This window comes from Acomys russatus, chromosome 13, assembly GCF_903995435.1.
Source record: "Acomys russatus chromosome 13, mAcoRus1.1, whole genome shotgun sequence".
NCBI classification, from domain to species: Eukaryota; Metazoa; Chordata; class Mammalia; order Rodentia; family Muridae; genus Acomys; species Acomys russatus.
The window spans coordinates 35,954,096-35,966,533 of NC_067149.1; the positions used below are offsets into that span (position 1 = coordinate 35,954,096).

At 42.1% G+C, this 12,438-nt stretch overlaps 1 protein-coding gene across 2 annotated transcripts in view; it reads right to left on the reverse strand.

Annotated features, from left to right (window-relative positions):
- Sumf1 (sulfatase modifying factor 1) overlaps positions 1-12,438 on the reverse strand; it is a 75,407-nt gene that overhangs the window by 24,364 nt on the left and 38,605 nt on the right. For both annotated transcript variants that reach the window (XM_051155018.1, XM_051155017.1), the window contains exon 7: positions 11,415-11,528. In XM_051155018.1, the coding sequence (XP_051010975.1) occupies positions 11,415-11,528 (114 nt within the window). The remainder of the gene's footprint in view (positions 1-11,414; positions 11,529-12,438) is intronic.

Consider the following 12,438-nt stretch of genomic DNA (forward strand, 5'->3'; position numbering starts at 1 on the left):
ATCGAAGGATGTATCTATGAGCTGCTACTCTCTGTGCAGTGCGTCTTAAAGACTGACTTTGTGCTCTTGTAGAAGTAAAAATTTAAAGGGACCCACCTCCAGGGTACACATGGATGTCAGAGGAAAAACTTCAGGAGTCTGTTCTTTCCTTCCTTCCACAATATAGAGATCAAACTCAGGCTGCCAGGCTTGGTAGCACTGCCTTTACCCTCTGAGCCATCCCATCAGCCCATACTACTGTTTCTTCACTGATCCACAATGCAGCTGTGTAAGTACATTAAAACTTGCCTCACTCCATTCAACTAGTGGGTGGCTGAGCTAAGATGTAAAACAAGATCCAATATTACACCTAAATGCTTCCAACAGTCATACTCTACTTTGTCTCTGCACGTGACTACACAGACACACACATCCATATGTGCTTATGTGCTGTCACTTGCTTTTAAAACATCTGCAACCTTCATGAAGTAAAGGGGATATGTCTGTTAGAGTTCTGCTTAAGTCTACATTCCTGTGATGTCATTGCTTACCTGCCACGGGGGGGGGGGGGGGCTGTGTGGCCCTGCCTAGGAGTATATAAAAGGATAGTTCTACCTCGCCCATCCCTCTTCCTCTTCCTCTCTCTTCTTCTTATTGTTCCTCAGTCTCTATCTCTGTCTCTCTGTCTCCCCGCCCCCGTCTCTCTGTCTCTGTGTCTCTGTGTCTCTGCATCTCTCTCTCTCTCTCTCTCTCTCTCTCTCTCTCTCTCTCTCTCTCTGTGTGTGTGTGTGTGTGTGTGTGTGTGTGTGTGGTACCCCTCCCCGCTTTCCTTCTCCCCTCATGCTCATTTAATAAACTCCTCTACAACATAATATCTGGCATCTGGTACCTTATTATGTCACTGCCTAATATCATTCTCTTAGTTATTAAACATAAAGTGTCTAAATGTCCAAAGCCTTACATACAAATGTGACATGGTTGATTACCAAAAAATATTGCTAAACAGAGGAGAACACAATCATTCCTCAGTCTGTGAAGGGGACTGGACCCAGGGCCTCCAGAGGAATGCCAAACTCACATATGGTCTAATCCTTTATGCAAAATGGAGCAGTGCTGGCATATAACCCACAATCCTGCTGTGTAGTTTGCATCATCTCTAAATTATGTATAATTTCTGATATAACACAGACATTATTCAGATCTCTATCTTTTTGAGAAATATTGACAGCAAAAAGGTCTGGACAGTTTTTGGTACAATTTTTCCATATTTTCAATGGACAGTTAGTGGAACCCTAGGAAGCAGAACTTTTTGGTGCCAACGGCCACTTCCATAGACTCGCACCAGCGTGACGTGTTATGTGCATATTAAAATGGGTCCACAGAGCTACATCAAAAAAAAAATCACAGCATAACCTGATTAAGAAGAAAAGATAATTTGATTGTTCTATTTTCTCATCAGGCTTTATTTCCAGACACTTGAGGGAAAGAACAAATGAGTCACAGTGCGGCAGAGGGACAGCACTACGAGTAAGCTATAGAAATGGAAAATGACACATTGGTACTTCAGCACTCATTAGCAAGTTAGGTGCCAGATTTTAAAAACAAAAATTTAAAAGCCCAACAATTTGCCAAATCAGTATTTTTAATAAAAACTTAACAGAAATAAGAGATAGAAACAGCAAGAAGGCCAGGAATCCAATTTCAAAATTCAAAAATCTTAGAAACCGTAGGCATAATTTACCACCTCTCCCTTGCTTTTGGAAAGAGGCACTGCATGACACAGCGATTCATGCCTCCTAAATTATCTTGCATATTCATAACACTTCCTGATATAACATATGTGGCTTGTGATAAAATATTACTACAAGGAAGTAAGTAGCCCTTCATATTTTATGTTTGAAATAACACTTAAGAGTGCAGTAAACAACGACAAGTCTAGGGACTGGAAGAGCTGGAACTGAGCCCAAACTACAAATGAGGCTCAAGAGCCAGGTGCAGTCAGGACTTCTCTCCACTCCATGAATTATCAGGGAAAATAGTTCTGAGACCATAGACCTTCACAGCATTAGGATGATTTTGAGGATGTGTGTTGGTGGGAGACTAAAGGAAGGAGGGTTAGAGATAGATGACAGATAGATAGATAGATAGATAGATAGATAGATAGATAGATAGAATCGATTAATAGATGGATGGATAGCTGGGCGTGGTGGCGCATGCCTTTAATCCCAGCACTCAGGAGGCAGAGGCAGGTGGATCGCTGTGAGTTCGAGGCCACCCTGGTCTACAAAGTGAGTCCAGGACAGCCAAGACTACACAGAGAGACCCCGTCTCAAAACAAAACAAACAAACAAAAAGTAGATGATGGATAGATGGATAGATAGATATGGATAGATGATAGATGAATGGATGGACAGACAGATGATAGATAGAGCCCTTATACACATGTGCTTGAAAAATCATTCTAATTCAGGGAGAAGAAAGCCTTTATCAATACAATGCATAGCCATTTTTACTTCACTCTCAACAAAAGTACCATATAAGTTTATACAATTTCATTTAACTTAAAATACAGGGCTGGGTACAAGAAGTGGTAGACTTCTCGCCCAAGCATTATAAGGCCTTGGGTTACATCTTCAGCAGCATACACACAGCAAACCAAAATAGATTTTACCATCCTTAGCTACATAAAGGGATAGAAGCTGTCAGGTACAAATGAAGCACCAATTCGCCAAACTCTAAAAGGCAGTTCAAATATCCAGAAATGGGCTCCACCTGGACTCTAGGAGGGCTGTAAGACAAAAGCCAGCATTCTCAGAAACTTGCGAAGCTGGTACCCCTCTGTAAAAGGAGTCATTTCCCTTATTACTGGCAGAAGGGACAAATGGCTACCTGTGGTGCGTATTAGCATCCCAAAGCAGGTGCTGGTTTTCAGGCTCCCTCAGTATCACAAGTACCTGTTGCACATTTCAACGTCTAGGCTAGCATCTAGCCCTTCTCACTGCTGCCCCTACCTTAAACTTCCATAGTCCAAGGGCTTCCCTCCCACAGCTATTCATTCCCCTTAGGATCCTGCTATTCCCCCCTCTCTCCCTCCCTCTCTCCTTCCCTCCCTTTCCTCTCTCTTCTTCCTTCCTCTCTCTCTCACTCTCTCTCTCTTTCTCTCTCTCTCTCTCTCTTTTATGCTCCTTCTTCTCTCTTTTATATCTTCTCTCTTCCCTGCTGTTCTCCCCTTTCTCAGAGATGGCCCAGGCCAGGTCTAGCCTGCTGGCCATGTTCAATCTATTTCTTTCTCTTTCTGCTCTGGACTCTTCCACAAGCCTCTGGCTGTTCTCTCTCTCATACCTATTATAAAAACCTTCCCCTTAACCATACCATGAAGCAGACATGTCATCAGTTTATATAGAGGCAAGCCTGGGCTGCATAAGACCCTAACAAACAAAACACAAAAACTTACACTAATCAATAGGCTCAAATGGAGGACTGTTTCTAGATGAAAGAGATGGCTGTTTTCAATAATGATTCCACTTTTGTTCAACAGTAGTCAAGGGAAACTGTCCACAAATACAAGTTCACTTAGATGTGTGAAACTATAGATTAAAAACAAAATTGTAGGTCAGAATCTACACATATGCTAATCTCTGTTAACTACTGAGAATGATAAAACAGAGCTCCAATTGAAAATGTAGAACAAAAGGTAGGGTTTGACCAAGTGTTAAGAATAGATGTCTAGGGAGCTAGAGAGATGGCTCAGAGGTTAAAAGCACTGACTGCTCTTCCAGAGGTCCTGAGTTCAATTCCTAGCAACCACATGGTGGCTCACAATCATCTATGATGTGATCTGATGCCCTCTTCTGACCTGTAGGTGTACGTGCAGGCAGAGCACTGTACACATAATAATAAATAAATAAATAAAACAAAGAATAAATGTCTATTTAGCGCTCATTCCTAAATGAGACATCTTTATCAACAGCCTCTGCCTCCCATACCAAAGGCTCAGGAAACATTACCAAACAGGAAACAGGAAGAGTGTAAGAACCAGAGGATGGGAAGAAGCACTGTGAAATGCCATCTTTTGGATATGACATGGCTGTTGTACTCATGGACCAACTGAAGCTATAAGTTGCCAGCACAAGACAAACTCAACAAGATCATTCAACATTCCAACAGGCAATACTAACTGAAATCATTGGATTATTGGTGGGGGTGCTCACATGATGGGATGGCAGTTAGTGGTGCCCACAAGGAATGGGAGGGGGAGTTTGACATGAACGTGATCAAGATACACTGCTTACACATACAAAGCTGAAAAAGAATTTTAAAAGGACGTTCTATTAAAAAATTAGGGGCTAAGAATACTATAGCATGTTGGGTGACTGACCGAAATACTGAGAAAAACCATCCACCCACCAAAGTCCCAGATACAAAGAGATGATTAGGAGGCCCACAGAGATGAGAGTCTAAAGGAGACAGTCTGGCCTCAATGCAGGGATAAGCTGTTATCTGTCTCTCTATCCATACCCAGGCAAGATAAATCAGCCTCAAGCAACTGACTCAAGATCAAATCCCAAATTTTATCCAGAATTCAGTGCTCCCTCCTGTTAGAAATTTGTAGGCACAACTCAGGGGGCCAAAAGTCAGGAGCTCTGGTAGTCCCTGCTGATCCCCACAGACCTACTCAGATTCAGAAAGGGATAAGGAAGGTATGAAACACCTTCAAAAGGAAACTGGACCTGGGCTTTGGCTCAACCTTCTAAAGTATCATTGGGACAAACCACCCAATGCCACATGAATGATAAGAATCTGCAGTCAGGATTCACTCTCTGTGGGCCAAGGCCTTTGATACTGCTGTTTACCACGAGCTCAGACCAAGTGCCCAATAATGTTGCTCAGCAAATGCAGGTAACTAACATGACATGGCCTATTTTTTAAAAGTGAGGAGAATTGGAAAAAAGAAAACACCCCCACTCAGGGGTGCTTTGAAATACTAATTAGCTTTCATTTGCTGAGTGCTGACTCTGCTTCAGGCACAGGACTCAGGGGCTGTCTTTCTTTTTAATACAAGAATACAATGCTGAATTTATTTTTTTTTCCCCCACAGAGCAGAAAGCAGAATCAAAGGATTTATCCTCTTGCCCAAAAACACTATATCATGCAGTGATACATGTATGCAGACCACCATATTTAAATCATTTACAAGCTATCCTCCCAACTGCTTGACTATCTTCAATAGTACAATAGACTGAAATAGTTCAATAAGACTGACTTTCCCAGTCAGGAGCAACAGGTGCCCACATTGTCTGCTCCCTGAGACCAGCTTGCTACATCCTAAAGGCAATTTACAGATATTTTAGTGTTTCTATTGCTTTGATAAAACACCATGACCAAAAGCAACTTGAGAAGAAAGGGCTTGGCTCACAACTCTCAGGTCACACTAGATCACTGATGCAAGTAAGGGCATGAACTCAAGGCAAGAGCTGAAACAGAGGAATGCTGCTCACTGGCTTGTTCCCCATGGCTCACCCAGCCTGCTCTCCTACACAAGGTAGTGTGCTGGGCCCTCCCACATCAATCATCAGTTAAGAAAATATCCCACAGACTTATCTACAGCCAATCTATTGGGATTTCTCTTTCTGGACTGTCAAGTTGATAAAGCCAACCAGGGCAACAGATGAAGAAGGACTAAGCCCAGCAAGGGTGAGATGGCTCCCCTCTTCTCAGCATTAGAATTGGTATTCACTCTTCTCACTTAAGAAACCCCCACACCTCATAACAAGTTTGGAAATGTAGGCAAAGTTGCTAAAATTGGAACTCTAGGCATTCACACTGACTTCTATGCCTCAGTCATTCTCTTGTGCCGGATGAAAATCTCCCCCAGAGCCACAGAGACAAACAGCAGTGAATACCCAACTCTAGAGCACCTACTCCAGAAAGATTTCCAGCTAGAACAAAGTTAAAATCATTCACTCACTCACTCACTCATTCATTTATTCATTTATTCATTCATTTTTGGGGTCTTTTGAGACAGAGTTTCTCTGTGTAGCAGCTCTGACTGTTCTGAAACTCACTCTGTAGACCAAGCGCACAAAGATCCGCCTGCCTCTGCCTCTGCTTCTACCTCCTAGTGTTCAGATTAAAGGCATGTGCCACTACCAACTGACTTTTCATTTTGTTTTTGAGATTATAATTTAATTACAACATTTCTCTTGTCCCTTTCATCCCTCCAAGCCTTCTCATATGCCTTTCCACATTCAAAAAATTATTTTCTTGAAAGTCTCATGAAGCCAACAGTGAAGGCGTACCTGGGCAGATACAGTAAAGGCAGCACAGTTACTATTCATGGTGTTCTCAAACCAGAGGACTGGTGTGGGTCCCAATTCACTTCATGTGACATGTGCAGATGTATGAGGATTCAGAGAGGAGTCCTTAGAAACATGCAAAGAACAAACATTTCATGCCCCAGAAGGCAGAAAGGATGTGCTTTCCTGACCAATTTCCTACCACATCAAAACAGGGCAGAGAAAAGACTTCCTAACTGTCCAGAGCTATACAGTACAATATATGGCCAAAAGCCATGTTGACAAAAAGTAGACAGATCTCCAGCTAAGCCTCGGCAGGCAGGAGAGGAGGAATGTGTCTGGGCATACCCCATAACACAGTGGGAACTGACTTAAGTGTTCCAGAACTGACTTCAGCTCTTTCTGTTCAGTGTCCTCTCCACTTATAAACAGCTAGATCTCCTTGAGATAACTGACAGAAAGGAAAGGTACTATATGCTGAACACCTCTACCCCAAACTACCCTCAGGTTTACAAAAAAATAATTCAACTATCAATATGCTGCAAGTCTAAGGGTTCAATTACATAAGCTGTTTCATGTACAAAATTACTTAAAATGTTATTTAAAAATCACTGGACTGCCAGAAGCGTAGAAGCATGAGCAAGGTTTGTACTGTAAGGACTAAGGGCTGTGACAACCAAAAACAAGCAGTGAGACTAGCAAGCAACCGTTATTTCCAAGCCCGTTTTTCTTCCCCTGTGCTTGCAAGGCCAACATTCTACATCGTCTCTGCTGGCAAAAACATCTAACATTCTACTTAGATAGTTAAAATGTAGCAATAGAGAAACAATACTTTTGAGACATAGAAATGGAAAGTGTTTCTACACATTAACATGCCTACTCTCCCAACGATTTCACAAGGTGGGGACACTATTTCCAACTCATACGTAAAGAAGCACGGGTGGACTCTAAGTGGATATGCATTACACTGTTGTTCAGGGTACAGTTAGAAGAATATGAGCTACTCTGGATATTTCCAAGACTAGAATTCTCTTCCTGGGGGTATGGCAGGAGAGAGATAGCTATCTAAGCCAGGCATGACGGCACATTCTTAAAAGCACAGAAAAGGCTGGAGGATTTCAGTTTAAGGCCAGCCTGGCCTACAGAATGAGATCCTGTACCATGTCTCAGAACAAACAAGCAAACAACCTGTTTAGATACAACAGTGTTCCTCTTTGAATCAGAAAGATACTATAAATCACACTGTCCCACCACATCATCATCTGCACATCAGCATGGTACCTGGTAGCCACAGTAACTAAGTACGGGTAGGAAATCAGAACATTAAAGAATCTCCTACTTTTTTTTTTTTTAGCTCTACATTTTTTTTGAAAGCACTACATATTGTCACAGATAATATGGGGCCCAGATGTAAACAAATGACAAAGATAAAATATAAAAATAAGGTTTTAAAATTTGTATGTTTTATGTGGTTAAGATACGTCAAAGCAATTGGCCATACTTTGGGCTGTCTGTGTGGGTGCTCTGCAAGCACCTACAGAGGACTGACAGATGGACAGATGCACACAAACAAGCAAACTAAACTGATCCTCATGGCACATGGCCAAATATCTCATTTTCTCTTAGGACTTTGTGTACAAAGTATGCCAGGCTTTTTCTACAACCTGCTTTGCAATAGATGACAAGCCAATAAAATAAAAACTAATGATTAACTTTTGCTCCCTAGAAGCCACTGAATAAGAAAAAGATATTTCCTGAATAACCTGCACATAGGGAGAGCTGACTTTCCCTAAGCTTTCCAAAGCAGTTTTAAAAACTACTTGCTATGAGCTCACCATGGAGCTGGCGCTAAAAAGTACGACACTGAAGAGGTCAGATTCTGGGTTAAAATGTTCACACAGGCACTTGGGGTCAAAACTCTCTGCGAAGATGTCTATTTCTAACTCTGCTTTTGAAAAGCCTGGAGTTTGGACAGAGACTGAAGTACCCAGGCCTAAGTCTCCAGGACTGAAATTACAATGGGATTAATGGTTAGACTCCAGGTTCTTTGCTAAGCACTAAAGATACACAAGCCATTAGGGGGGAAAGGCAAACAAAGTAGGCCCTCACAGAAATAGGAATTGCTCAAAACAGGCAAGAGCCCCTACAGCTGCAAGGTCTTCAGAGCCCAAATACCAGACAGGATTCCCTAGAGATCTGGAGAGTCAAATGGCAGCTGGGTCTAAACAACTTCCAGCCCACTTACGGCCTAAGGAAACAAAAATCTAGAGTTCACAGCCTTCCAAGGAGTCTCCCCTCATCTCCCCTGAAGAACGAGGTGAGCTGGTAATGGGCTCGGCTTCAGACACTCCAGTTCCTAACTGGATTAGGCTAACACGACACAGAAGCACAGGTAAAGACTGTCTAGAGAAAGACTGCACCCTCTAGACCTCAAAACTCCACAGTTTTCTACACACAATGTCTGGTGTTCAGTCAAAACTAACCATGTACATGTGAAAACAAGATGTGGCCAAAACAGGAACAAGAGAAGAAGATAAGCATGCTGGCAGACTGTTTCTTAACAGGTGTACAACACTGCCAAATGATGATAGTGGGGCTAGAGAGACAGCCATTCACTAAAGAGCACTGGTTGCTCTTCCCTCTGGAGGGGTGTGTGTGTTGGGTGTGCGTGTGTGTGTGTGTGTGTGTGTGTGTGTGTGTGTGTGTGTGTCCCAGCACTCACCAGGCTGCTTTCAATAGTCTCTAACTCTAGTTCCAGGGGATCTGATGCCCTCTTCTGACCTCCATATATACAACACACACACACACACATACACACACACACACACAGTACACACACATACTTGCCAGCAAAGTACTTGCACACATAAAATGAAAAATAAATATTTTAAATGACTGAAAAATACAGTAAAGTAGCACTAAACACTGACCAAAGCAGCCGAAGTATAAAACTCTGACAGCACCAGTGCTGATAAGAACAACTTCGGTTCTTTTCTCTTCTTTGATTAACAAGAGAACAAGGCAACTGTATAGGTTCTTACTATTCTGGGTCTCTACTCCTCTGGACATCTGTAACATTTCATAGTTAAAAGTTTTTAAAAGAACTGGAAGTTGTGTCTGAAAAAGTGATCAGCAAAGTTTAAGTCATTTTTGGCTTCAGAGTCATATTCAAAAGTTACCCTTTCTCTATTTTGCAGACAATAAAAAGCCATTCAGAACAAAGTATACTGATAAAAACCCATAATTCCAGCAGCACAGTGTAGGCAAAGGCAAGAGGATTCCAAGTTCAAGGTGAGCTTGGGCTATATAGTGAGCTCTAAGCCAGACTAGGCTATACAATATGACAACAAAAGATAGAAAGGAGAGGGAAGAAGAGGGGAGGGGAGGGAGGGAGGAGAGATAGGGGTGGGGGGGAGACCATACATGAATCTTAATGGAAAAGTGGCAGTATTAGATCTGTTCTGTCCAAAGATCATTCCCGTTGCTAAACTGCAGATAGGGTGAAGCCAGGAAATTGCCTGGGAGGCTGATGAAGTAACGGATGAAAGACAATAATGACAGTCTGTCTACTGGATAAAGGAAGCGGTAAAGGTCTCAATGATGGCATCAATGATTTGGGGTTTAGTTCTCAAAATGGCTGAATTGCAACTTCATCAAATCGTAAAGCAAATGAGGCCACTGCGACAAAGATGAATCTAAATAGGACAATATCACTGGAACAAGAGTGACATCCAGGAACTAGCCTACAACTGGTGAAAGGAAAAATGTGAATTTTTCTACAAATCCTTAGGAGAAAGTCAAGCCATTACAAAAGTGAGCGCTAACAAGCACTCAGCCCAACACCAGATGGCCAGAGACACATTCACACCTTGCCAAGATCCTGGAGCCTTGCACAGCCCCTTCCAAGCATGCAGATGCTTTAATCTGACAGGGAAAATCTATTTCTGCCTCTAACAGCAAATGCCAAGTCACGTCTTGCCAGTAGAGAGAGTGGCTGCTCCAAGCACAGACTCCCCAAGTATGTGAAACCTTATTCTCACTGGGAGACAGGGGTTGTTTGAGCGCTACCTCCACCAGTCCCTCCAGAGAGGAAAAGAAAGAGTGAGTAGAGCTTCAAAAGAGCTCAGCTTTTTCATCTGCACTCCCAGAAAAGTAGATATAGATCTCTGGATTATTCATGAACAGCCCACATATTTTTCTGTGAAAACAAATTAAGCATATCAAACAGAAATGTATCCTAATATTCTGAAAACAGCCTGAGGCATGGAGTCCAACAGGTTTTTCACTAACTCTAAACTGGCTAACCTAACTAAAGAATTAATGTTCTTTATCCTTGTCTTCTGTGCACTGCAAAAGGTTAAGCACAGAGCATTACCAGTGGGGCTGGTTTTAATACTGTTTTTTGGTCAGACGGGAGGATGCCTACGCTTGCTAGAGATGGAATTATTATATATTCCACCCCCAATGTGTTCAAAGACAAGAAGTATTCAAAGATGTTCCTTGTAAAGGAGGCACAGTCCAAACACATGCTCATTTCAAACCTCAACTCTTATGTACGGTTCTGGAGAGCTTGGTTGTAGAGACAGGGAACCCGTGTTCAACCTTTACAAAGAAGAGTAAACAGAGCTCAGAGAGGCAGGGTAGCCTTCTCTTCCTGAGGAATATGGTGCTTTCTCCTGTCACACAAACAAGCTGATGAAACAACTTCTAAGGGGCTCAAGCTCCAGACTCCACAGTTACCCATCCTCATCTTCTTCAAATGCTGCTGCTGAATCAAAATCTGGACCCAACACAAACCATGCATGGAGTTTCATAAAAAGTGCAGTCTAGTGGATCTTAACAGTTAATATTAAAACATTAATGAATTTTGTAGCCAATTATATATCACACTTTGTTCATATTTATGAGATGGGGCACAGGCAAATGCCCTGAAATAGGTACTCTTATCATAATCCAATGGCATGTGAAATAAGACATTTTTATAAAGGGCTCTCATGCTGAAACAAGAGACATGCACTTGGTATTCCTTTAGAAAAATGTGAAGTCACTGTCAAGAAAAACACCGAAATCCTTGCTGTTGTCTGCTTAGAGAACAAGTGTCACTCACCAAGAAACAAGCTTGCTCTGTAAGATACTCACTGGGTTGAGCGTTTCCTCAGCAGAATGGTGAACCGTCCACCAGTCTGAGGTCCACTCCCATGCGTTCCCCACAATGTTGTACAGGCCATAGGCATTGGGAGGAAAGGCATCAACCTAAAAATACAGAAGGGAACAACACTGACCAATTGTTCACCGTGCTTTACAAATCTCTTTGGTGTATAAGTGAAGCAAGACCTGTTTATTTCAGAATATGAATATCAATTTACATCCCCGCCTAAGAAAAAAAAAAAAGTCTGGAAAACATAAAAACAAAAGGTCCTGCCCCCTCTGTTTTGGTTTTTACTTTAAGCATAAAAAGGAGTTTATAAAACCAAGAGAAGTTTATTAATGGCCTGGAACTGCTAAAGTTATTTTTGATAGTGACTAACACTAACTGTAAGTATAAAGGCTTTACTAGTATGAGAGAGGGGGTATATATAAGAGTGTGTGTGTGTGTGTGCGTGCAGACAAGCAGTATTTACGTCTTCAAAATTATTAACAGAAATGTCCTACTAGTATCAATATAAGGCTTGTTACTAAAGAGCAACTTTTCTAGTCATAGTGTCTTTCAGCGTCATAGATGCCACATCAACTTTACCATCTCCACAAGCTCCACGCAGTTCACCACCTTATCCTGGAGCCTCAGTCACTGTCATTAAATAAGGAAACTGTTAGCTCATTATCTCGTGTGTTCTTAACAATGGATCTCTGGACTACTGCGGTCTATAGCAAATTACACATCCACCAAGAAATCCCAGCATGATTCAAAGGCAGGTCAGACGGCACTGGGTAATACTGACAGGCATGGAAGCAAGGTACAGTTTATGTAAGACAGAGGGCAAGAGGAGAAACACAAACTCAACAGGAGTCAATCCAGGTCACTGGCCAGCTTCATGATTTTAAAATTCTCCCAACCAGGACTGGGGGTTTAGCTCAGTGGTAGAGTGCTTGCTTTGAAGTCCTAAGTTTGGTCCCCCACAATAGGCAGGGAAGAGGGGCAGATCAGAAAAAGATAAGGCACAAA